Source organism: Triturus cristatus, chromosome 1_1 (genome assembly GCF_964204655.1).
Source record: "Triturus cristatus chromosome 1_1, aTriCri1.1, whole genome shotgun sequence".
Lineage (NCBI taxonomy): Eukaryota > Metazoa > Chordata > Amphibia > Caudata > Salamandridae > Triturus > Triturus cristatus.
In genome coordinates this window covers 710,376,975-710,403,493 of record NC_140579.1, presented here as the reverse complement: position 1 = coordinate 710,403,493, position 26,519 = coordinate 710,376,975, and the positions used below count along the sequence as shown (strand labels likewise).

General features: G+C 46.4%; 1 protein-coding gene across 1 annotated transcript in view; it reads left to right on the top strand.

Annotated features, from left to right (window-relative positions):
* LOC146870938 (testis-specific serine/threonine-protein kinase 4-like) overlaps positions 1 to 26,519 on the top strand; it is a 441,167-nt gene that overhangs the window by 223,270 nt on the left and 191,378 nt on the right. Inside the window, exon 2 of the mRNA XM_085645320.1 lies at positions 3,687 to 4,035. Coding sequence (XP_085501446.1) covers positions 3,687 to 4,035 — 349 coding nt within the window. The remainder of the gene's footprint in view (positions 1 to 3,686; positions 4,036 to 26,519) is intronic.

Below are 26,519 nucleotides of genomic sequence, written 5' to 3'. Positions count from 1 at the left end.
TGATTGTATTTTTTTCATTTGCAGAGAAGCCCCTGACGAAGGGCCGCTAAAGGCCCGAAATGCATTGGGCGAATCAGATCATATTAAAATTCTGATACCTGTATACTATGTAAACATCGCTGTGAAATGTATATTTTGATTAAATCAATCACTGTGCAAAATTAATAGAGCGAAGTTTATATATGTTAATTATGATTTAACCACATTGTTATGAAATTGTTGAAACTGAATAAGTAACTTAGAACGTTTCCAGCTGAGGCTGGTGGGTACGTTGCTCCGAAGCAAGGCGAAGCACTTGCATCACTAAACATTATACCCTGAATCAATCATGGAGGAGGGCAGTCATAAAGCCAATCTACAAGAAGGACCCCATTTCCGATCCTGCAAATTATAGATTGATATTGCTCTTGGGCATATCCTCTAAGATCTACGCCCAAACCTTACTGAAACAGCTTTAGGAATTGCCATTTGGAGCAGACATTATTCCAACAGAGCAGGGGGGTTTCAGACAAAATCATTCAACAATTGACCACTGTTTTACCCTATGGGCAGGAAAGGTTGATAAACTTTGTTGCTGTTTTGTCGAGTTCCAGGCTCTCTTTGAGCATGTCGATTGAGGCATCCTGTGGGAGAAATTGCGTTGATGGGGCATACCATCGGAATTATTATCCATGATCAAAAGAACGAATTCAAATGATTGAATTCACATATATCTAAATGGTACAGGTGTACTGTCTGAATTAGCCCCCTTCTTATTAGAATGTTAATTTCAGATCTGCCAAGTTCCTTGAGAAATACCAACTTTTTCTTACCTAGAATTGGAACACTACATTAGTTCTCTCATGTATGCAGATGATCTTGCTATAATGGATTATACCTCAGTAGGCCTTCGAAGAATACTATAGTCCCAGCACTTCTAGTCCACACTCAGTAAACTCACAGCAAATGTGGAAAAAACGAGGACCCTGATTTTCTCAGAATACCTGACAAAATATACATGGGATTTAAATAGTATTCTCCTGGAGCAGGTTAGTGAGTATAAATATCTTGGACTCACATTTGCCTATCATCTAATATGGGATAAGCACATTGCAAATAGAGGATTCCTAGTGCTGTAATCAGTAAACATACTAGAAAAGATGACTGACAATTTTGGGGGCTATACATTTGAACCTATTAGGAAGATTGCTGTTGGTAAGCCTATTCCCAAAGCGCTTTAGGGCGCCGATTTGTTGGCTCTTGATAAGTGCTTGGATTAGGAATCTTTCATAATCTCAGTTTAAAAACACTTTTGGATCTACCAACTAACAGGCTCGCTGTCTCATCCACCACTATTCCACCTTTGGGTTCCGGAGTAGCATGCCACTTGCTGAAAAGAGCTTCAGCGTCTCATCAGAGGTAGTAAGCACTATATAAGTACAATTACCAATAATTGTGAGGATCCAGGCAATTATTCAGGTATTGGGCTTTATCTCCTGGGGCAAGATTTACTATCATTTGACGCAGTGCAACGCAGCAAGAAAACTTGCCGCTCTGTGTCAAATGGAGAGGGCAGGAATGTGCCATATCTACAAAGATATGGTACATCCATGCTCTCACTGCGCAGGTGCACTACATGCTGCCTAGCACCTAGCAGGTACCCTTACACCATGGTGCAAGGGTGCCTGCATTACAGGAGTTTTTTTGGGGGCGGGAAAGGACACCTTCCAGCAAAAAACACAATCCTTAGAGGCTTTATCCTCTTACTAAATGTGTTGTAGAATGCAGCACACGTAGAAAGAGGAAACACCAAGGAGAAATAAAGATATTTCTACTTTTTGCTTCTCTGTCAGGAAGGTGTACAATTTTGACACAGGTTTACTACTCTTAGTAAATCTAGGAATGTATCAAAAAGCATGGGTGGATGCATGGAAACACCCACTCTCCACACAAATAACACTGTGGACTTGCGCTGCCTTGTGTTACTCTGTATTTACCAAACCATGCAGGGCCACACAGGCTGGCTGTGTGTGGCTTGGTAAATCTGACTTAAGGATTTGATTGCTCTTGTGCCACCTTGCGTGACACAAGGGCAACACAATCCTTTCGTAAATTTGGCCCCTGGTCTCTACTTGCTTGTTCATGTGCCTTGGATTTTCTTTTTTGTACTATCTGTCCAAGTAGCCAAACAACTTTCTACCCACATTTTGCAGGATTTACTGGCGCAATGTGCTAAATCTTTCAGTTTCATTCACAAATCCCACGCAAATTCAGAACTAGGAATCTATATTTTAACATTTTATTTTAGCATGCTGTTTAAAAAATTAAAAAATGCTTTGAAAGATGGAGTACGTAGCACTGACAGTAAGCAGTCTTGGAGACCCTAAGACGTTTCCCCATATTTATAGCATACCAGACAGAAGTGTAAGGGGTACAATCTTAAAATTGGAGTTGACCCTAATTGGAGAACTGTAGGCTTCAGAAGAAAAGTTGCTAAAAACCTTGGCTGCTGTCTGCGTGAGTTCGAATTGAAATATTCAGCAGTACATCTCTTATTAGATTGTCCACTTTTTATGGGTGAGAGAACAAAAGGCCCTTTATCAAGTGTTAAAGAAGTATGGGATTAGAGGACGTAATGGTGCACAAGTCACTTTATGTACTATGAAGAACCTTGATATCGCAATTGTAATCGGAAATTATATTAGGCTTAAACAGGCAAGATCATTTTACTGAACTGTTAAACCTGAAAAAAAATGTATTTGAGTCAGATGTTTTGCATTTGTTTTTATTTATCACATACTGCACGTATTACTGGGAATTTCTACACTGTATGAATGGGATATAAAGGTCTTAATCTTTGTACATTTTCATCATTTTTAAAAATGTTATAGAATGTGTAAGTTGTCTTGTTTTAATTATTGTATATCTGTAAGAATTATTTCTTGGAACTAAAGAAATTCACTTATTGAAACCTGGGCCCATAATGACCCTATATGGCCTGCTCCAATTTATAGAGGTTGCAAATTTCAGAAACAGCAGTGTAAAGATGGATGATATTGTTGTACAACATCATGGTTTGTTCTTGAAAATGAAAATTAGAACGGTCTTTCAAATTCCAAATGTTGTGGAGTTTGCCCACAGTCTTTAAATATTGAGTACAGACCTGCATTTTTGTCAAAATCCACATTTTGCTGCTAAAGTACACACTTTCCCAGCTCTCATAAAACAAGGAGGTCCTACAAAGAGTGTTGGTTATTCCCCAAATCCACAGTTGTCATGCCTCAAGGTTATGACAGCTTCAACTGACTTACAGAATCTGGTGCATACATCGTTAAATAGTCATACATGAACCAGTTGCAGCATGTTGATGCGCAGTGCCATTAAAATCTTCTGTGGGCGATTAGGGTATATGAGAGTGATCAATGGAGTTCTCTAGCATTAGACATTTCATTATTACACACATGCTTTCAATACTTCCTGATGCCAAGTGGAACTTCTCTGGTGTTTGTTGGCATTAAGTGTACCGCTATGAAAATTCATGATATCCTCCTGGGAAAATATTAGCAACTGTAAAGAGGTTATTTAGATGGTTTTTAGCATTCAAGTTCTGTGGAATACATTAGGGTGGATGGCACCAGCAATCAAGGTCCCATAACTTAAAGTATAATCTGAATCTAAAGTATCTCTCCTCTGTTTTCTTGCAACAGAGACCTGAAGCTTGAAAATCTTCTGTTGGACAAGAAAGAGAACATCAAGATATCAGACTTTGGGTTTGCCAAGGTGGCCATGATGCCCTCCGAAGGGAATCCCAACATATACAGTCAGGCAAACCTCTGCCAAACCCACTGTGGAAGCTACGCATATGCTTGCCCTGAGATCCTGATGGGTCAGCCCTACAATCCCTTCCTGTCAGATGTCTGGAGCATGGGGGTAATCCTGTATGCCTTCGTGACAGCCACCATGCCTTTCGATGATACCAACCTGAGACGGCTCTTGAGTGCCATGCAGGACCAAGTGCACTTTTCAGACAAGAGTGACATCTCAGATGATTGCAAGGTAAGTCTGATCAGGAACCACAGCTATACAAATGTTAAAATACAATACAATCACCTATGAGTATGCACCTCATTTGCACAAATATGCCTGAGATAAGGTTTCCATCAATGAAGACAGAGTACCTTTTGTAGACCAATTGTGAGCAAAGGCTTTTCCACAGAGATGGGTTTCCTGCAAAAGAGACAATGGAGATATTGTTTTCCCAATGAGTCTCTATTGTCAGACATTAAAGGCAAGGTTGCCACTTATTACCCACAAATACCATACATATAGATCCGAAAGTTAATGGTGTCCACCAACCAAGATAGGTCTGCCATACAGACAGACTTTCGAGATACCACCTCTATTACTGGAATGGGACTGCAATAAATTTTTTTTAATTTTTTTAAATTAACTGTTTTTATTGAAACAAGAAAGGAAGGGTTCGGTCAACGCTTACAGTTATTCATTAGTTGTAGCACTTACACACACTTCAGAGTCGAGCAATTACATAGTATATGAGGGTGCCCATGGTGGGATGTACGGGTCACTTATCATACATATCAAGGCGATAACGGTTCGTCTAGGGCAGGGACAATTGGGGGTTCACATATATTTCCACGATAAGTGTTCCACTTAGTCCAGATTGTTATCCATTTTTGAGGACAGCCACGTGCTACATATACCGTTTTCTCCTGTATCATACACCAGTCCATATCCGCCTTCCAGGCACTCAGCGTTGGTGGTGCCACCGCTCTCTACAGACGGGCAATGTTCCGTTTTGCGATCATCTGGCCAAGGGTCGCCCAGAGTTTGCCCTTGGTGGTAAGGTCCGTGGGCTCCCAGACGTTAAGGAGGCATCTCTTGGCTTCGGGTCGGATTACCACTCCTCAGACTGTACTCATATCTTCATGTACTTTTCTCCAGTAGTTTTGTATGTGCGCACATTCCCAAACATGCATAAAGGAGCCCTCTGAACCACATTGTCGTCTACAAAACCCTTCTTCAACCCTACCCATCCACACCAGCCTAGGGCCAGAGAGATAGGTTCGATGTAAAATGTTTAATTGGTCGAGCCTCAACCTAGATGAAATAGCAACTTCCTTAGGGGAGGACAGTGCCTCCTGCCATTCCTCGTCGTCCAACTCTAGACCATCCCGCACCCATTTCTCCCTTAAAGATATTAAGGGGTCCGGAGTGTTATGTATGAGCTTTTTATATGTGAGGGAGATGACTTTGTCTGGCAAGTACCCATCCAGCAGCATATCCTCGAGAGGAGAGGACCCCTTGGGATGTTAGACTGGAGGGAGTGTCTGACTTGCACATACCTAAAATATTCCAAGTCTGCTAACTCGTGCGTCTGTTGGAGGGAGGCGAATGAGACCACCCCGTGTGTTCCCCATAGATCTCCAATGCGAGAGAGCCGAATCAGGTCCCATTTGTCGAAACCCTTAGTCTGTCCAAGTGTACCCAGGCACTCAGAATCCCACAGTGGGGTGGCAAGCGTGAGTTTTTTGGCCCATCCTAAGCTACGATTAACCGTGTGCCAGAGTTAGACTGAGTATTTTGAGGGTCCTGTGAGTAAATATTAATTGGGCTTAGAATAGAGCACCCTTGTGAAAGTGCCACCTGGGAGTACCCATTTGTCCATCCTGTAGCCCGGGTCGTCCCCCCACGGTAAGTGCAATGGTTTATGGCTGACAGATGTGCAGCCCAGTAGTACTTTTTAATGTCTGGGAGTCCGATGCCCCCGTCGTACCAACCGAGCGTTAGCTTGTGAAGCGCTATGCGCGGTTGACTGTCCCACAGTAAATCTCTCTGGGTACTTTCAATGTCTTTGAAGAATGCAGGTGGAACCAAGTCTGGGTAATTCTGGAGGGCATAAAGGAAACGTGGCAACGTCATCATTTTAAAAAGCGCTGCTCGTACCAGTAATGACAGTGGCAGCATCTTCCAGGTGATGGTGTCCCGTTTAAATCTCCGCATGGGAGGGAGGACATTACGCTCCTAGTGGAGTTTTGCATCGGTTGTAATGAAAATACCCAAGTATTTCAATCCATCCGTGGCTGTTTGGATGGGGCAATCTCTCGGCAGGGGGGGGATTTCCGTGCCGGGCATATAACTGCAACTTGCTCCAATTGATTCTGTATCCTGAGTTCTACCAAAGTTTGTGAAGATGTCAAGAACCACCCGCAGCGACTTCTGGGGAGAAGCTAGATCTAAGAGGACGTCGTCTGCGTAGAGTGAAATTCGATCCTCCCATTCCTCAGCCCACCTTAACCCCCTGATGGAAGGGTCTTGTCTTATCCAAGCCGCTAGTGGCTCAAGTGATAGGGCGAAGAGCAGAGGGGAGAGGGGGCATCCCTGACGCATCCCTCTGCCGAGAGTGAACACCCCCGAGACTTTATTGTTTACCACCATCTGGGCCAGTGGCTCTGTATAAAGGAGCCGCACCCATCCAATAAAATTGGAGCCAAAGCCCAACTTCTTGAGGACTGCCATCAGATATGCCCATTCAAGTGTATCAAACGCCATAGAGGCATCTAGCAAGACCACTATTGCATCTTCCAGGATACTGGCTTGGCGCCCCAGTACCCCGTGTAATCTTCGCAAATTGAGCGCGGTGTTACAGTGGTGACATGAAGCCTGACTGGTCAGGGTGGACCAGTTTGTCTATCACCTGTCTTAGCCGGTTCGCCAATAGTTTGGCAAGGATTTTGGGCTCCGCATTGAGCAGGGAGATAGGTCTATAGGAGGTGCATTCATCCTGCGGCTTCCCTTCCTTATGTATGATAACCAGCGTGGCGATAAGCTGGTCACGTGGGAGGAGACCGCGGTCTTTACAATCCTCGAACATTTTTTTGAGGTATGGAGCTAACTTATCGGGCTTCAGTTTGTAAAGCTCAATGTGCAGTCCATTGGGGCCCAAGGCTTTCCCAGGCCGTAGGTCTCGTATCGCTGTGGCTAGCTCGTCATTTGTGAGTGCGCTATCTAATGCCTCCCTATCGGAGTCAGTGAGGAAGGGCAATCGGATGTCAATGAGGAGTGCGGAGGAATCTTCCTCCGGTAATTCCGAACCACTCTGGTACACCTGTTTGAAGTGGTTAGCAAATTCTAGCACTATATCGTGGGGTTCCGTCAGTACCACGCCTTCCCTACTCCTAAGCTCTGGCACCAGCCTTTTTGCCCTCTCTTTCTTGTCTAGCCAAGCGATTAGCTTGCCTGCTTTATCACCTTGGTCGTACAGTCGTCCGCCCCTGTCCGTCGCGTGGGTTTTGGCTTTATATTCTGCCGCCTTAAGTTGTAAGTTATGAAGAGCATCCAGATCCTCCCCATCCTTCGCCGCCTCCTCGATGTGGAGGACATCCTGTTCAATACTAGTCATCTCTTTTTCCTTTTCTTTGCACGACCTGGCTATGGCCAAGAGGGTATGGCCTCTGATGACCGTTTTAAACGCCTCCAAAAGGGTGGTGGGGGAGTCGACTGTGCCATCGTTTTCCTGGAAGTAATGGGCAAGTGCTTTGCTGACCTGGGCTTTGATTACGGGGCTGTGTAAGTACCACGGGTTAATTGGCATTGTACAACCGACCCTCTTGTCTCCCACCGTCAGATGGACCCATAAAGGGGAATGGTCAGAGATGCGCCTTGTCATATGTCGAATTTCTTGTATGGTCGTGTTTTGTTGTATTGGCATAAGGATATAGTCAATTGTGGAAAAGGTGCGATGGGATCCAGAGAAGAAAGTGTATTGTTGGAGGCCAGGATGATGCAGCCGCCAGAGGTCCATGAGGCCGAAGGCCTCAAGGAAGTTTGAGAGCCAGTTACTCCCGGCACTGATATCTCGTGGTGGATATCGGTCAACTAGGCCCGATACAACTGCGTTGAAGTCCCAACCCAGGACTTGTTGTCCCTCTGGTAGAGAGACTACGAAGGCCCCTAGATCCTGATATGACTGGGTCTGGAGACCTGGAGGAATATAGACGACCAATAGTGTGAGAGTGCGCCCCTCCCATTGCCCCGAAACCGCCACATAGCGCCCCAGCGGGTTGGTCCAGGAATGTTTTATGCTCTGTGGAAAAGTGCGTTTGAGTAGGATGCCCACCCCTCGGGAGCCGGATGTGAAACCAGCATGTGCCACCATTGTGTACCCCTGTAGGAGAGTAGGGTCTGCTATCCTATGGTCACCCCAAATTTTTGCTTTTTGCTTCACTGGTTTTTGACATATTGAGGCTGTGGGCCTGCCAATCAGACCCCCAGCCTGCTGTTCTCTCTACTAAATTAAAACTATGCACCCTAGGTGCATAACCAATTGGAAGTGGATCACCCTGTCAGCCCCTGTACCAGTCTACACTAGGTACCCAGGGCATTGGTGTACCCAAGGCCTGCCAGGGGTTGAAGCATGTATTATGCCACCCCAGGCTTGGCCTAACAATTTGACACAACTGGCTGATCACTCAGCTGGGGTAAGTTGGTGTAATCACCTCTTACTTAGGTGTAGTATACCTATCCCTAACTTTAAATGGGACACATGTTAACCTATAAGTCACTCCTATGGCAGGCCTTAACAATCCTGAAGGCAGAGTGCTTGGTTCCATGTGAGATGGTGCTCTGGCATGAGCTGAGCCTGTCTGCAGTGGTCGGAACAACTTCCTTCTACTGTTTCCAGATATCGTCATACCATATACTCTTAAGTGCATTATGAACCTCGCGGTTAAATGCTATCTTTGGTTTGGCTTTATCAAAACATGTCGAGTAAGGTGTCATACGAATTGGAATACTAACCCCTCGCCAATTCTGGCGACGGGGTTAGCATTCCACCCTTCTAGAGGGACACGACATGTACAGTACCTGAAACCCGGGTAAAATCAGACATAGCCTCAGCTCCACAAAATGGATGCTGCCACCACAGACACAAGTCTGCCCTCCTGCTGCTGGGAGTCCTTCCAGCTTGGGAGGTGTGGACAAAGGGTTTCCTGCCAGGGGAGGTGCATGCACCACCCCAGACAGGATTTTGTGTATTGGTCAGGTAGGGCTTGAAAGAAACTAGACATGCCTGTGGCTCACAAGGAGCCTCGGTGCATATGCCAGTTCAAACCGGTCCTGGGGCACACCAGTCCCGGGCCTGGGGCGAGCTGGACAAAGGATTGGGGGTGTAACCACCCCCCTTCCTGGTCCCACCCATAGGGAGGGACCTAGCAGGTAGTCCGGCCCCTAGAATCCGCTTAAAGGTAGGAGCTGTGTCCTAAGACTTCAGACATCCTGGAATCAACTTGAAACTAAGAAGAAGACGGGAACTTCGACATTCTGCTGCACGGAAGACTGAAGGAAATCTCCCCTGTGGTCAGGGAGTGACCACCTTGCTAACGCAAGCACCATCCAGCGAATCAACGTCTGCTTTGCTGCCGCCTCCCACCGGAGCCCGAGCCCAGAGACTGACAAGACCTGGACCTCCAGACCTCTCACCGCCCGATCCACAGTCCCTGAAAAGAGGAGACCCGTGGAGGCAACGAGACACGTGGAGCCAGCCATCTTGGAACGACGACGACAAGCTGCAAGTGCAACAACCGAGGCTCCCTCCAAGTTGTGCTTTGGGATCTGAGAAGCCCAACCCTCGAGCAGCATCTGCACCAAAGGTGAGCCCTCCAGCATCTCCATGATCTGCGTGGGGCCCTTCTGCATTTTGCCACTCGACGCGCCTAACCGGTTGCTGGCCTGCTGGCTAGTGGCCATCTTGGTGACGAACTTCACAAAATACACCGCTGGTCTGGTTGCTCCAGACTGGCCCTTGCTCCCCTCCAAAGGAGCAGTCCCTCTGACCTTGCTGGTCAGAACCATCAGCTTATTTCATCTCCTACAACAATTGCTTTTGCCAAGGCTTGTTTCCTTCGATCAAGTCGCCGACACTGCCGACAGCGAGAACCTGCGTGGGACAGCTCGTGAACCGACTCCTGGGCATCGTCGACCTCCAGGGACCACGTGGCTGCAGAGACAAGCTACACCTTTCTTCCTGTTTGCACCCGACATTGCCTGGTACCCACCTGGTGCCACGCTGGTCACTGGCTAGTGACTGTGAACACTGTCCCCTCTGCTTACAGGTCTTCAACATCTCCGATCCACTCTTGGATCCACCGCATCTCTCCCGGACCGACCGCCTGCAGCATCTTTGTCCACAGGCTCCACGGAACAGATAGAAGAAACCCGACGCACTTCGAGGCCTATGCACCCGCTTCCTGTGGGTGAGGTAAAGCTGGCACTCCTGTGCCCAAGTGTAGTATTACATCTCTAGTGCCTGTGTTCCAAATCTTGAGTTCCTAGTCCATCCGGAAGATCCTTTTTGCAGTAACTTTGTACTTTTTACGCACCCATTGAAACCTATGGGAGCACGCGTTTGACTATTTGCTCTGCACACGCCACCCGTGGACCTCCTGGTCACTAACTGAAGTTAGCTCCTTGTAGGCCCAGCGATTCTAGAGGCCCTAGGCCTTTTCCCTTTTCTGTTCGTGGTACTTATACCACTATTTTAGTATATGGTTTGAGCGGCCACCAGGGCCTATCCATATAAAGTGCAACTTCTGTGTATTCTACTGTAATCTTGTTTGACGATTTGTGCTCCTGTGCTCATAAAGAGACTAGGGGTTACTTTGAGAAATAAATACATATATATTTTGAATATATATCTGTGTGGTGTCCTTTCATTGGTATAAAAGGGGGTTGCATTTGGTAAAACAGCTGGCTTAACACGCTTCACGAGTTTAGCCTCAAAGACTGCTTAGCCTACGCTACCACTAGGGCAGCTAGTCCGAAAAGGTTGACTTACAACCACACCATAAGGGTTGCTTGGCATGGTACAAGGTGATCACTTTAACTAGTGAGCATCATATACCAGGCCAACTTCTCACATTGGTGAGCAGCGGTTGGATTTGAGCTTGCTGTGTTTTACCATTGTAATCTCTTGGTTACCAATTGAAAGATCACATAGGTACCTGTAGGTACATATAAAACAAGATTAGATATACATAAGTTCTACTGAACTTAGTTGTTGTAGAGCAAAGGGAGTAGCACACCCTGACTACAACTACTAGATAGGTTTAGTAGGTAAACCCAAGTGTAGGTAGATTGCAACACATCCACCCACACTTAAGAGCAATGGCTGGGGCAGAGGGGTCCACTGTACCCATCTCTGTTGAGAGTGACCATCCATCTTTGCTACCCTTAACCATAATGAGTTCAGGCATTTGGCAACTCTTAGAGGCCTTAAACAGCCCAAGAACCCTACCTCTGCTGAGCTCAGAGAACTCTTGCAAAATGATGAAAATCAGAGAGAGCTCAAGAAAGCTTCCCAGTTAGCCCCCTTAGGGTCAGGAACAGGAGGCCCCCCTTCTGAAGATGCTACAGAAGTACCCCTTTCCAATAGCCATCCCTTAGATGAGAACCATACTACAGAGGAGGAAAGTGGGGAGGATACAGAGAGTAGTGATGATGAAGGGAGAACTAGCCCAGTGCCAAGTGTTATACTTGGCCCAGCTAAACTAAGGCTATTGGGGACTGACAATGGGATCATCCCATTGGATCTCCCCAGTGGACTTAACCAGGGGCTTGGGAGGCAAAGGAATCGCTCAGGTGACTCTAATGCTTCTCATGCCTCTAGAGGCTCTCAAGGTCACTCCAGGAAAAGGATGACCACCCCTCAGAGGAGGGAACATGAGGCCAGAATGCAGGAAGCCCAGCTGAGGATCAGGAAGCAGGAGCTAGAAGTAGCCCTGATGGAAGAGAAACTGAACAAGGCTAGGCAACCTAGAGAGAGTGGGTCTAAACCCACTGGTGGCAGCATTGTCCCTAAGGACAAAGATAGGGTCTTCGATAATAGGAACCTGTCTAAGGTTGTGCCCCCCTACAAAAGTGGGGATGACATCCACAAATGAATAACTGCTCTTGAGAGAGCCTGCAAAGTACAGCAGGTTCCTGAAGACCAGTGGGCAGCAATCCTCTGGCTCTCCTTTGAAGGAAGAGGCAGAGACAGACTCCTCACTGTTAGAGAAGAGGATGTCAGAAATTACAGAGTCCTGAAGAGTGTTCTGGTTGATGGGTTAGGCTTAACCACTGAACAGTACAGGTTAATGTTCAGAGACACCCAAAAGACACAGACTCAGGACTGGTCTGAATACATTGAATGTGCCACTAAGGCTTTGGAGGGTTGGTTGCTGGGAAGTAAGGTATCTGATTTTACAGGATTGTATAATTTGATGATGAGAGAACAGATTTTAAATAACTGTCAAAACCAGCAACTGCATCAACACTTGGTTGACTCTGATCTGACCTCTCCCCAAGAATTGGGAAAGAAGGCAGACAAATGGGTCAGAACCAGGGTTGAGCAAAAGAACCAGAACCAGGGCCAAGGGGGTGATCAGAAGAAAACAGACCAAAAGGGTGGAGATCAGAAATCTAAAGACCAGAAGTCTTCAACAGGGCCCCAAACTACTGCTAAGGAGGGTGGGTCCCAACAACAAACTAAGGGAAAGAAGAAAGAAGGTCAAAAGAAACCCTGGTGCAATCATTGCAAGAATACAACTCACTGGACTAGTGATTGTAAGAAGGGTGGATCCCCCAACACTGTTGCCCCTAAGGCACCTGCTCCCAGTACTACTGTTAGCAGTGTTGGTCCCCAGACAAAGGGTGTAGTGGGAATCACTATGGGAGCTGAAGGAGATTCTGACTTAGACAGAACCCTGACACCGGCAGTCTTGATCTGTGATGGGGACATTGATTTGTCCCTGACTGTGAGCCCCAGTAACCTGGGCAAGTACAGACAGACTCCTTTAATTAACGAAAAAGTGGCTCAAGCCTACAGGGACACATGTGCCAGTGTCACTATGGTGACACCAGGCTTTGTGGACCCTGGACAGTACATACCAGGTGAGAATTACCTGGTGACCAATGCCAGCAATGCCACTACTTCACATAGTGTGGCAGTTGTTAACTTCTCATGGGGAGGGGTAACTGGCCTCAAAAGGGTTGTGGTTAGTGCAGACCTCCCAGTAGAATGTTTGTTGGGCAATGACCTAGAGAGTTCTCTATGGTCAGAAGTGGAGTACAGGACTCATGCAGAGATGTTAGGTATATCATCACATGTCCTTGCTGTGACCAGGTCACAGGCCAAAAAGTGCCTCACTGAACCTCAGGTCTTGGATCCTGGAACAATGGACCAAGCACCTACCAAGTAGAAGAACAGGAGGGTCAAGGCTGTGCCTTCCCCCCTGCCTCAGAGTGATGATCAGCCTTTCCAGGAAGCTGATCTAGAGGACCCTGAAGGAACTGTCCCTGAAGAGCTTGAACCTGATCAGGTTGAGTTTCTGGGGACAGGGGGACCTTCAAGGGCTGACTTGAGGCAGGCTCAGTTATCCTGTCCCTCTCTTGAACCCCTCAGACAGCTGGCTGCTGCTGAGGCTGCTGGGAATGCTCAAGGTACCCATAAAGTGTATTGGGATGAAGGGCTCCTTTATTCAGAGGCTAGAGACCCCAAGCCTGGTGCTACCAGGAGGTTGGTTATACCTCTGCAATTTAGGGGCTTCCTTCTTACCTTGGCCCATGATATTCCTTTAGCAGGACACTTAGGCCAGAATAAGACTTGGGACAGGCTTGTCCCTCACTTTCACTGGCCTCATATGAATGAAGATACAAAGGAGTTTTGTCGCTCCTGTGTGACCTGCCAAGCCAGTGGCAAATCAGGTGGCACAACAAAGGCCCCCCTAATACCACTACCTGTGGTGGGGGTCCCCTTTGAAAGAGTGGGAATAGATATAGTGGGTCCCATGGATCCTCCCACTGCATCTGGGCACAGATTTATACTGGTGGTAGTGGATCATGCCACCAGGTATCCAGAGGCAATTCCCCTTAGGACCACTACAGCACCTGTTGTGGCCAGGGCCCTGCTGGGAGTATTCTCCAGAGTGGGGTTTCCTAAGGAGGTAGTTTCTGACAGATGTACCAACTTCATGTCAGGATACTTGACAGCTATGTGGAAGGAATGTGGTGTCAACTACAAGTTCACCACCCCTTATCACCCACAATGCAATGGGCTTGTTGAGAGATTCAACAAGACCCTAAAGGGTATGATCAAAGGATTACCTGAAAAGCTCAGGCAAAGATGGGACATCCTTCTACCCTGCCTTCTGTTTGCTTACAGAGAGGTCCCACAAAAAGGAGTTGGCTACAGCCCCTTTGAATTGTTGTTTGGGCACCCTGTAAGAGGCCCACTGTGTTTAGTGAAGGAAGGATGGGAGTTACCTCTCAAAAAGCCTAAGCAAGACATAGTGGACTATGTACTTGGTCTCCGCTCCAGGATGGCTGAGTATATGGAGAAGGCATCCAAAAACCTTGAGGCAAGCCAGGCCTTACAGAAAGCTTGGCATGACCAAAAGGCTGTCTTGGTTGAGTTTCAGCCAGGACAGAAGATATGGGTGTTGGAGCCAGTGGCCCCAGCAGCACTCCAAGACAAATGGTCTGGACCCCATACAATCCTGGAAAAGAAGGGAGAGGTTACCTACTTGGTGGACCTAGGAACTCCCAGGAGTCCCCACAGGGTACTCCATGTTAACAGGCTTAAAGCATATGTTGACAGGGCAGACATGGGCTTGCTCATGGCTAGAGATGAGGGACAGGAGGAAGAGAGTGACCCTCTCCCAGACCTGTTGTCTCAGAACCCTGAAGATGGCTCAGTTGAAGGAGTGACCCTTGGAGGCAACCTCACTGCCCATCAGCAGACTGAATGTAGACAAGTTCTACAATCATTTTCACATATGTTTTCCTTGATACCTAGTCAAACTGACTGGTGTACCCATGTGGTGGACACTGGTGACAGTCTGCCTGTAAAGAACAAGCTTTACAGACAACCTGACCACGTCAGGGACTGTATAAAGGCCGAGGTACATAAAATGCTGGAATTAGGTGTCATTGAACCCTCAGAGAGCCCCTGGGCTAGCCCAGTGGTTCTGGTCCCCAAACCTCACACCAAAGATGGCAAGAGAGAGATGAGGTTCTGTGTGGACTACAGGGGTCTCAATGCTGTCACCAGGACAGATGCACACCCTATTCCAAGGGCAGATGAGCTCATAGACAAACTAGCTTCTGCAAAGTTTTTGAGCACATTTGACTTGACAGCTGGCTATTGGCAAATCAGATTAGCTGAGGAGTCTAAGGCCAAAACAGCATTCTCAACCCCAGGTGGGCACTACCAGTTTGTGGTGATGCCCTTTGGTCTGAAGAATGTACCTGCCACCTTCCAAAGGCTGGTGAACCAAGTCCTTACTGGGTTGGATGACTTTTGCGCAGCATATCTGGATGACATTGCTGTCTTTAGCTCCACCTGGGAGGATCACCTGATCCACCTGAAGAAGGCTCTTGAGGCTCTGCAAAGGGCAGGCCTCACTATCAAGGCTACTAAGTGCCAGATAGGGCAGAGTAAGGTTGTGTATTTGGGCCACCTTGTAGGTGGAGGCCAAGTTCAACCACTGGAGAGTAAGATACAATCCATCAAGGACTGGTCTCCTCCAACCACCCAGACTCAAGTTCGAGCTTTCTTGGGCTTGACTGGGTACTACAGGAAGTTTGTTAAGAACTATGGGTCCATTGTGACTCCTCTTAATGATCTGACATCCAAGAAGATGCCCAAAAAGGTTCAGTGGACAGTAAGCTGTCAAAAGGCATTTGATGACCTGAAGGAGGCCATGTGCTCTGCACCTATCCTGAATAGTCCTGACTACTCCAAAGAGTTTATTGTCCAAACAGATGCTTCTGAGTTGGGTGTGGGAGCTGTGCTGTCACAACTTAATGTAGATGGTCAAGACCAACCCACTGCTTTTATTAGCAGAAGGTTGATCCCCAGAGAGAAGAATTGGTCAGCTATTGAGAGGGAGGCCTTTGCTGTGGTGTGGGCCCTAAAGAAGCTGAGGCCATACTTGTTTGGCACTCACTTCAAGATTCAGACCGACCATAAGCCCCTCTTGTGGCTAAATCAGATGAAGGGTGAAAACCCCAAACTGCTTAGGTGGTCCATTTCCCTACAGGGGATGGACTTTACAGTGGAGCACCGGCCAGGTACTGACCATGGGAATGCAGATGGTCTCTCCAGGTACTTCCACTTAGGACATGAAGACGAGACTGGTCAAGGCTAGTTTAATGTCCCAGCGTTTGGGGGGGGGGGGGTTGTGTAGGAGAGTAGGGTCTGCTATCCTATGGTCACCCCAAATTTTTGCTTTTTGCTTCACTGGTTTTTGACATATTGAGGCTGTGGGCCTGCCAATCAGACCCCCAGCCTGCTGTTCTCTCTACTAAATTAAAACTATGCACCCTAGGTGCATAACCAATTGGAAGTGGATCACCCTGTCAGCCCCTGTACCAGTGTACACTAGGTACCCAGGGCATTGGTGTACCCAAGGCCTGCCAGGGGTTGAAGCATGTATTATGCCACCCCAGGCTTGGCCTAACAATTTGACACAACTGGCTGATCACTCAGCTGGGGTAAGTTGGTGTAATCACCTCTTACTTAGGTGTAGTATACCTATCCCTAACCTTAAATGGGACACATGTTAACCTATAAGTCACTCCTATGGCAGGCCTTAACAATCCTGAAGGCAGAGTGCTTGGTTCCATGTGAGATGGTGCTCTGGCATGAGCTGAGCCTGTCTGCAGTGGTCGGAACAACTTCCTTCTACTGTTTCCAGATATCGTCATACCATATACTCTTACGTGCATTATGAACCTCGCGGTTAAATGCTATCTTTGGTTTGGCTTTATCAAAACATGTCGAGTAAGGTGTCATACGAATTGGAATACTAACCCCTCGCCAATTCTGGCGACGGGGTTAGCATTCCACCCTTCTAGAGGGACACGACATGTACAGTACCTGAAACCCGGGTAAAATCAGACATAGCCTCAGCTCCACAAAATGGATGCTGCCACCACAGACACAAGTCTGCCCTCCTGCTGCTGGGAGTCCTTCCAGCTTGGGAGGTGTGGACAAAGGGTTTCCTGCCAGGGGAGGTGCATGCACCACCCCAGACAGGATTTTGTGTATTGGTCAGGTAGGGCTTGAAAGAAACTAGACATGCCTGTGGCTCACAAGGAGCCTCGGTGCATATGCCAGTTCAAACCGGTCCTGGGGCACACCAGTCCCGGGCCTGGGGCGAGCTGGACAAAGGATTGGGGGTGTAACCACCCCCCTTCCTGGTCCCACCCATAGGGAGGGACCTAGCAGGTAGTCCGGCCCCTAGAATCCTCTTAAAGGTAGGAGCTGTGTCCTAAGACTTCAGACATCCTGGAATCAACTTGAAACTAAGAAGAAGACGGGAACTTCGACATTCTGCTGCACAGAAGACTGAAGGAAATCTCCCCTGTGGTCAGGGAGTGACCACCTTGCTAACGCAAGCACCATCCAGCGAATCAACGTCTGCTTTGCCGCCGCCTCCCGCCGGAGCCCGAGCCCAGAGACTGACAAGACCTGGACCTCCAGACCTCTCACCGCCCGATCCACAGTCCCTGAAAAGAGGAGACCCGTGGAGGCAACGAGACACGTGGAGCCAGCCATCTTGGAACGACGACGACAAGCTGCAAGTGCAACAACCGAGGCTCCCTCCAAGTTGTGCTTTCGGATCTGAGAAGCCCAACCCTCGAGCAGCATCTGCACCAAAGGTGAGCCCTCCAGCATCTCCACGATCTGTGTGGGGCCCTTCTGCATTTTGCCACTCAACGCGCCTAACCGGTTGCTGGCCCGCTGGCTAGTGGCCATCTTGGCGACGAACTTCACAAAATACACTGCTGGTCTGGTTGCTCCAGACTGGCCCTTGCTCCCCTCCAAAGGAGCAGTCCCTCTGACCTTGCTGGTCAGAACCATCAGCTTATTTCATCTCCTACAACAATTGCTTTTGCCAAGGCTTGTTTGCTTCGATCAAGTCGCCGACACCGCCGTCAGCGAGAACCTGCGTGGGACAGCTCGTGAACCGACTCCTGGGCGTCGTCGACCTCCAGGGACCACGTGGCTGCAGAGACAAGCTACACCTTTCTTCCTGTTTGCACCCGACATTGCCTGGTACCCACCTGGTACCACGCTGGTCACTGGCTAGTGACTGTGAACACTGTCCCCTCTGCTTACAGGTCTTCAACATCTCCGATCCACTCTTGGATCCACCGCATCTCTCCCGGACCGACCGCCTGCAGCATCTTTGTCCACAGGCTCCACGGAACAGATAGAAGAAACCCGACGCACTTCGAGGCCTATGCACCCGCTTCCTGTGGGTGAGGTAAAGCTGGCACTCCTGTGCCCAAGTGTAGTATTACATCTCTAGTGCCTGTGTTCCAAATCTTGAGTTCCTAGTCCATCCGGAAGATCCTTTTTGCAGTAACTTTGTACTTTTTAAGCACCCATTGAAACCTATGGGAGCACGCGTGTGACTATTTGCTCTGCACACGCCACCCGTGGACCTCCTGGTCACTAACTGAAGTTAGCTCCTTGTAGGCCCAGCGATTCTAGAGGCCCTAGGCCTTTTCCCTTTTCTGTTCGTAGTACTTATACCACTATTTTAGTATATGGTTTGAGCGGCCACCAGGGCCTATCCATATAAAGTGCAACTTCTGTGTATTCTACTGTAATCTTCTTTGACGATTTGTGCTCCTGTGCTCATAAAGAGACTAGGGGTTACTTTGAGAAATAAATACATATATATTTTGAATATATATCTGTGTGGTGTCCTTTCATTGGTATAAAAGGGGGTTGCATTTGGTAAAACAGCTGGCTTAACACGCTTCACGAGTTTAGCCTCAAAGACTGCTTAGCCTACGCTACCACTAGGGCAGCTAGTCCGAAAAGGTTGACTTACAACCACACCATAAGGGTTGCTTGGCATGGTACAAGGTGATCACTTTAACTAGTGAGCATCATATACCAGGCCAACTTCTCACAACCCCCATCTATCTAATGCCTTGCAGGTGTTCCCAATTAGATGTGTCTCTTGGAGTAGAGCAACATCTGGAGTTTGACGTTTTATGTATTGGAGAACAATGCTTCGTTTAACCATGTCCCCCAACCCGTTAACATTCCAGCTTAGGAGCTTTAGGTTCTTATCCCACTTTGTACTCATTGTTACCAGTGGAGTTCCTGCCACACCTCTGAAATATGCAACACATCAATGATTGAGAAATGTCGTTTGCGCGTGACCAATAACTGCCCCCACCTCTCCGCTCTCCCCCAAACCGCCCTGAAATCAGACAATGAAAATGAAAACAATCCCCCTTGAACACCAACCCCCCCTCCCTGCTACCCTGCTACGTAGGCTCGAAACCACCCACATCCCCAACTAGCAGAGCGCCTATCGCCCCAAGAACAGTTCAAAAGTTGCGGGGTAACACGGGCTAGTACCGACTCCGGCCGCTAGGGCCTGCCCTCACCCATCAAAGGAGAGTGTCATTTCGAGGGCCCCTCAGTCCCGCAGGGCCAATTTCTTATGGCATGTCCCCCACCCTACATCATCACAGTAAAGGTTTATACATTACAGTTTGCTGGAGCAGATCCGAGAGTTCAACCTCACTTAAATGTCCGATCAATCTCCGTTGATCGCTAGCGTCACCGGACTGTGGGATCTCGATCTCCAGGATCACTGACTCCGCCTGTCTGAGTCCGACCTGCCATCTGCTGAGCACGGTAAATTGGCGTGGGTGTCCCTCCAGCTGTCTCCCATGGTTGCTTCCGACCTCCGTGTGGTCGCCTTATCTAGCCATGTCTGCACTTCCGTTGGAGTCGTGAAGAACAGTGATTTCCCATCCGCAATAATTTTGAGCTTTGCGGGGAAAAACATCATATACTTGATTCCTCTGTCCCGTAGTGCCTTCTTGATCCCGTCAAAGTAACGTCGCTCTTGTTGGACTTTAAGTGTGAAGTCCGGGAAAAAACGCACCGTGGTGTTTTTGTAGTGTAGGTTACCTTGAATTCGGGCCGCTTATAGAATTGTGTCACGGTCCCTGTAGTTGAGGATTTTTGCAATGATGGTCCTGGGGGCCGCCCTGGACTTTGGTCTTGGGATCGGTGCCCGATGCGCCCTCTCGATATTGAAAAGGGAGGAGAGCAGTTTCGGCTTAAGATGGTTTAGGATTAAGTCTTCGAGAAAAAGGTCTACACTTGGCCCTTCTGAGCCCTCCGGGACCCCCAGCACTCTTATGTTGTTGCGGCAGGCCCGCCCTTCCTGACCCTCGGACTGCAATACATTTAAGTTGTGACTTGAAGTACTTAAATGTGGTGGAATTTCAGCATTTTCAAATATACCTTCCAAATCTAAAATTCCACTGATTTTCTAGATGCACCCATAAATTAGTAGAAACATCTAAATATGGACTATGTAAACATTACAGTTGTGGCTGTATCTATCTAATTTTTTTACCATTAATTTGTATCAAGTTAGAGAAACTGTCACTTGCACATATCCAAAAAGGTGGACAGGTTTCATAATTAATGGTGGGTGTGTTTATTTTTTAAAGAGACATGGATGTTACTTTATGATTTGCACATAATATACTGCATGTGTAGATTTTTTTCTAGACAGCCACCTGCATCCCACACAAAGGTTTGGAAAAATAGCAGCATTTCTTGATATGATATATATGCTGCAGTGAAATACGGAATAAGATACATGTTACAATGAGATACGGAATGAGATTTAATGTGATATGCATGACTATTATTGGGCTGTTATACCTCAAACATACATGCTTTATATAGTTGCAACCCAGAGACCTATTGAACTGCTGCTTTCTCTATTCTTTCTAGAGACGTAAATTCACATACAGTAATTATAAATGGAAAAACCTCATTTGAAATGTGATCCTTTAATTGTTCAACTTTCTCTGTCAGATATTTCACCATTCTACATACCTCTTTGAGTGTCTGCAGGCCCTTTGCGACTGCCTCCAGAGCTATGCAGTGAGAACTGACAAGAGACTCCGCCCTCTTCCCCACAGCCCTCTGCTTTCTTTTTTTCTACAATAAGGACACCCCTTTGTTTCCCAAAACATGTGTGATACTTTGCTATCGGGTATAGCCTGAGGGATGTATTTTCTCCCCTAAGATGCATCTTACTCACCAACAATGAGGAGTCGCAGTAGCATTGTCACAGATATGGCAGAGTTGTAAAAAAGAACCAAAGAGCCATATATTACGATCACATTCAAAGGATAGGGTGATTTCCAATCAGTATATTTTGAGAGCCTTCCTGCCTGAAGGTGGACACATTTCTGACAGTTTCTAATTGGACGAGGATCCTCCAGCGCTCTTTCTTGACATTTGCCTTTTTTCTTCTGCCAGTGAGCAGTTCACAGGACTCGTATCTGCCATCTCTTCTTTCTGAGATCTTGACTTATCTGATCCTTCTCTTTGCCCAGATGCCACTGCCTCTCTTTTCTTCTTAAATCTCCTTACATGGGTTAGCTCGTTCCCCATGATCAAACGGCTTCTGTCTTTTTCATCCCCTTATTCGTACATTCTTTCTGGATCCCCACTGTGCATGGTTGGTTTAGGTTCCCATTGTTAGATTTACCAAGTATGCCCCCGAGCATTCTGGCTTCATGATCGGGCAGCTTTTACTTGGTTACATTACACAGATGAGGGCTCCTCCTTCCCAGGTCTGAAACAGCAATAAAAGGTGGGCATGGGTGAAAGTGTTTCTTTCAACCCATATCCTCAGAGGAACTGGTGATCTGCCAAATGTTCTGGAGTTTTCTGTAGCAGAATGGTGAAAACATGGTGATTGTTTTACCCATACGCATTTTGCAGGGCATGATTGGTAATCAGCATGCTGGGATTTATGCAAGCCCAGGCAATCTTGATTTTTTTTGTGTTTAGAAATGTGTGGGGATGGTCAAAGATTAAAATCACAACACGTAGAGACAGGGAGCCAAAAAGAGGTCCAGTACCCTTGCTCCCGAGAATAAATGTATAAATGCAAATAGGGTAACTGTTCCTAAGAAAGGTTGTTTACAAGTGGAAAGAAAGGTACAGATGGGGGGGATATTCCTTTTTAGGAATTACTGCTCTCACACACCCATAAGGGTGTCATGCTTCATCATAGGGCTTTTGTTACTTGTGGGGTTGGTGCTGCAATACCCCATGGACCACACGAGAGGTCTTTTAAGCAGAGATCTTTTAGTCAAAAAGCTGTGATGGGGAGTGTGAGTCTGTGTGACAGGTGAAAAGGTGAGTTCAAAAATACCTAAGGAGTACCTAAAACCATTTATTCTGGTGTCCCCTTGGTAAGAATAAAAGCAGTATCTTAATTGTTAGCTCCTGTGATGAGGAGAAACAATTCAACAATAAGTCAAGATGGTGTAGGTCGACATGTTTCACGCCTCAGTGGTCCAGGAGGGATCAATGGTATTTCATCAGAATCGAACAAGATAGATGAGTAACCCTACCCTTATTTAGGGTTGAGAAAGTTAGTGCTGGTATCAAATGATTACCAAATGTATTCAAAGACAATAGTAAATTGAATGGGTACCTAGTGGGGGTAAACCTATTGCGGTTGTCTTATATTCCAGCCCTACAGTTACAAAATTAGTACCGGTTAGGTCAAAGCAGAAACCCTTCATCAGTGCTGAGGCATAAAATATAGTCAGGGAGGTGTAGCCAAGCAGGGGTAGATGACTACATACTGCGTACAGCCTGTCTGTTGTAATGATAGTTGACCTATTCAATGTACCCATGATAGAGCATCACACTTTAATCAGTTGATTCTTCAAGGATAATAATGTAGTCCAGGCATAGGTTATGAGTTTGTTGACGTTTCAAACCAAAAGAGTGCAGTTATTCAAAACCTTTAATGTGGGTCTTCATCAGGACAGAAAATGAGGGGCATCTTGTATAGGGATAGTGGCAGTTAAAAAAACATGTCTAGTGTGTGTGTGCAAAAAACTCAATAATTTCCTAAACGTGCTAGAACTCGCCTAGAGTAGCACAGAAAAATGTCCCAAAGCTGGGAAAACAAATGTGTAAAAACAAAGGTTCAATGGCTTCTCGTTTAGGGAAAATGAGTCCTCAATGCTATGCAGTGTGGAATAAACACTGATCAAAAGAAACATGTTTAACATGATAACTATTAAAGGAATATATCAATGTATAGGGTCACTCACACAATTAGGATCGGAATATCCATGGAAGCGGCGTATCAAAAATAAATGCCCTTCAAGAATGTGGATAGAGCTGCAAAAAACAAATGCCAACTATTTTGAAAACAGTACTGATTGGTAGTACTAAAACCCATTGGTGAAAAAAATTAAGATAAGGTACTTACCAGACGTGTTGGTTAAATCTATAATTTCGAGTAGGAGAGGCCTTTAAAACAATTGATGAATGAGCTGAAAACATATAAATGTAATGGAAGGCCCAATCTAATTGGAAAATGTCTCTTAGTATGAGCTCGTCTTATCTGCCTCAGATACAAAGGGGCATATCAACAAGGGCTTTATCTCTGCTTTTTTGGCTTTAAAAGCCAAAAAAGGAGAGATAAAACTAGCGCCCTATCAACAACAGGGTGCTAACATGCAAATTTGCATGTTAAAACCCTTTTACTCTACGCTTCCCCTTGCATCTCTAATAAGATGCAAAGGGGGCGTTCCAGAGTAAAATAATAGGAGAAATGTCGCTAAGCGACATTTCTCCTATTATCAAGAATGTCGCTAACCCTGTTAGAGACAAAAAAAGCAGCGCTAACCGCGGTTAACGCTGCTTTTTTACGTCTGGTATTTTTCTGACTTAGCCATGATATCCTATGGAAGGAGGATATCATGGCTAAGTTTGCCTGTCCCTATCAACAAGGTAACGTGAGATTATCGCTGGGTTTCCAGCGATAATCTCACGTTAGCCTGTTAGCGTGAGGATTTTTATCGCTATTGAGATAAGCGTTGCTAATAGCACGCTATCTCAGCGATAAAAATTCACGCTAGCCGGCGATAATTATCCTAGCGCTAAGTGCGCTTAGAGATAATTATCGCCGGTTGTTGTTGATATGCCCCAAAGTATCTCTATCTCCCTCTCAGCCGCACTGAACAGCGAGTGGTAGTGAGAGGGAGAAAACAAAGCAGAGCCCACAACGTGAACGTTCACAATTGCGGATGTGGTTCTTCTCCCAAAATGGAGGAACATCAACGGGGGTGCTCTAGTAGGCCCGTGAGTGCCCGCATGGGGATAGTACTTGAAAGTAGTGGAGTCCTCACAAGAAAAAGAAATGTGATAATGATTCGAAAGAAAATTCACCCTTCCGAGACAGAGTAAACAGGATGCTCACTTGGTGAAGGTTCAATTAATGGCAAAAAAAACCTGTTGTAATATACAAAGAAGTTGGTATCAAATAAAAACGTCCTAAAAGTGTCAAGGGGTGAGGCCTTGCTCATAGTTGGAATCGATGTAAAGAAAAGTAAGAATTCAACATAAGGTGGGCAACAGAGAAATGAGTTGTTCCCACCGAAGATATGCATACGTCAACTGTAATTGATATTACCCTAACAATACAGCAAAATCCTGTGAAAAACAGTTAAAACAGCGCGAAGTCATATGATGTCTCATTTAGTCCAGTCATGCATACATCGATCAATTTAGTACATCATAAAAGTGCATATACTTTATTTCTTTGAAATCCATTCTAAAAGCAATATACTTCATAAAATGGACTGCCAGTAACAAGGGGATCATTGGGTGACAGGGGCCGGTGGCGATCCCTCATAGTCATATTGGGACATAGGCCAGAGAGTAAAGTGCCGACTGCAATCAGATTGTATTTGATAAAGTACATATTGCAATGTTGTGTGACCTGTGGTTTTTGGCTCACTCTGGTCCTTCCTGTCCTGGAGCAGCCCGTTCATGAGCCAGTTGGTCCCATGTTCAAAGCAATTTTCTTTGGCTTCACGCACCCGGGAAACAGGCCAATGAATAAAGTGCAGTCTGCAATCAGATTGAATTTGATGAAGTGCATGTTGCATGTCATGTGGTATGTTGATTTTGGCTTGCTCAAATCCAAACTAACCTAGCGTAGCCTGTTCCTAGGCCAATTGGTGACGTGCGTTCGGCGTTTTCATTTAGCTTCACAAGCCCAGAGGGTTCCCATTCGATCTGCATATGATGGAAAGGGGCCAGCCCGCCCTGCCTAGATCCAGCTGGTGTAGGCCTAGGCCTGCTCCGGCTGGGCCTCTGCGTGCCATGGGTTGAGATACATAATAGGATCGCCATAAGTGCCGATTTTTCGAGTTAATTTGAAGCAGATATACTACCACTTTTAGCAGCACATAAATCAGTGGTTGAAGTGCTAGCACAGATGAGCAGAAGAATTGCTCTTGAAATAGTCATTGACTCTGGCTTGGTCCCCCGGGTACATATACATCAGTATCAGCAAGCGAATAACTGCTGCACTGCCCGACTCTTTGCAGTGTTTTGAACATAGACAACCACTTTATCAGCATTCAAATGGCTTTTGCATGCATCTCCGACTGTAACTAATGGATTAGAGGAATATAGTGCATACATTATGAGATGTCATTCATTCAAGGACAAAGCCTGTCTGATGTGGAAGAACTAATCTGAACAAAAGGGAAAACAACCTCGTATCCACCATCCTAGCCAGTATTTTATTATCAGTATATATTAAAGACATTGGGCATTATGTAGCACAGAAAGTTTCAAGAGTGTCTACTGTAAAAAGCTATAGAGAACATAACACCATTGTAATTTCTTACATGACCAGCAAGTGAAAGGACTGGAACATCTGCACATTCTTTATAAAAACGTGATGTGAGTTGTTCACGGCCTACCTTCTTCCTACCCAGCATGGTCTTTAAAGCTGATTTTATCTCTTGCTTTCGAGATAAGTTGCAAACGGAGCTAGTGTAACAGCCCCTAGGTAGCATGAGACGTGTGTCTCTTAAATTGTTGTACTGGTATCGCGGTATCCACCGTTCCGCAGCCTCTGTTCCCACTACCCATTCTAATACCCAAGAGAGCTTGAGCAGCTGAGCATGGGTCTTGCTTGGCCACTTAACGTCAGCATATGTTCTAACACAAATAGATTCAGTGAGATATTTGGACTTGTGGCTCGCCTTCTGCCAAATGTTGATTTTACCTATGATGTGTGTGAGCTTGCATATCATGGCTCCAAGTCAGTGAATTTAGCCTCTAATTATCCAGGCCAGCCTCTGATAGACTTGAGAATCGCAGCTTGTTTGGATTTACATACACCCAACATACAATTGGAGGCCTCCCAGTCGTCCTAGGCTGAGAACTGAACCTTTGTTAATTTAGAAGTAGCAATGGCAGTCTTCAAGACAAACCTGAAAGCTTCAAATAGGAGAGCCTCTAGAATCTCCACCCACACCAAGACAGTGACTCCTCGATTAAGGAGATCGGCAACATTCACTAAATTAACGACGTCAGTAGTATCTACCCAGTAATCAATACTACACAATATGTGATAGAGTGAGAAGTA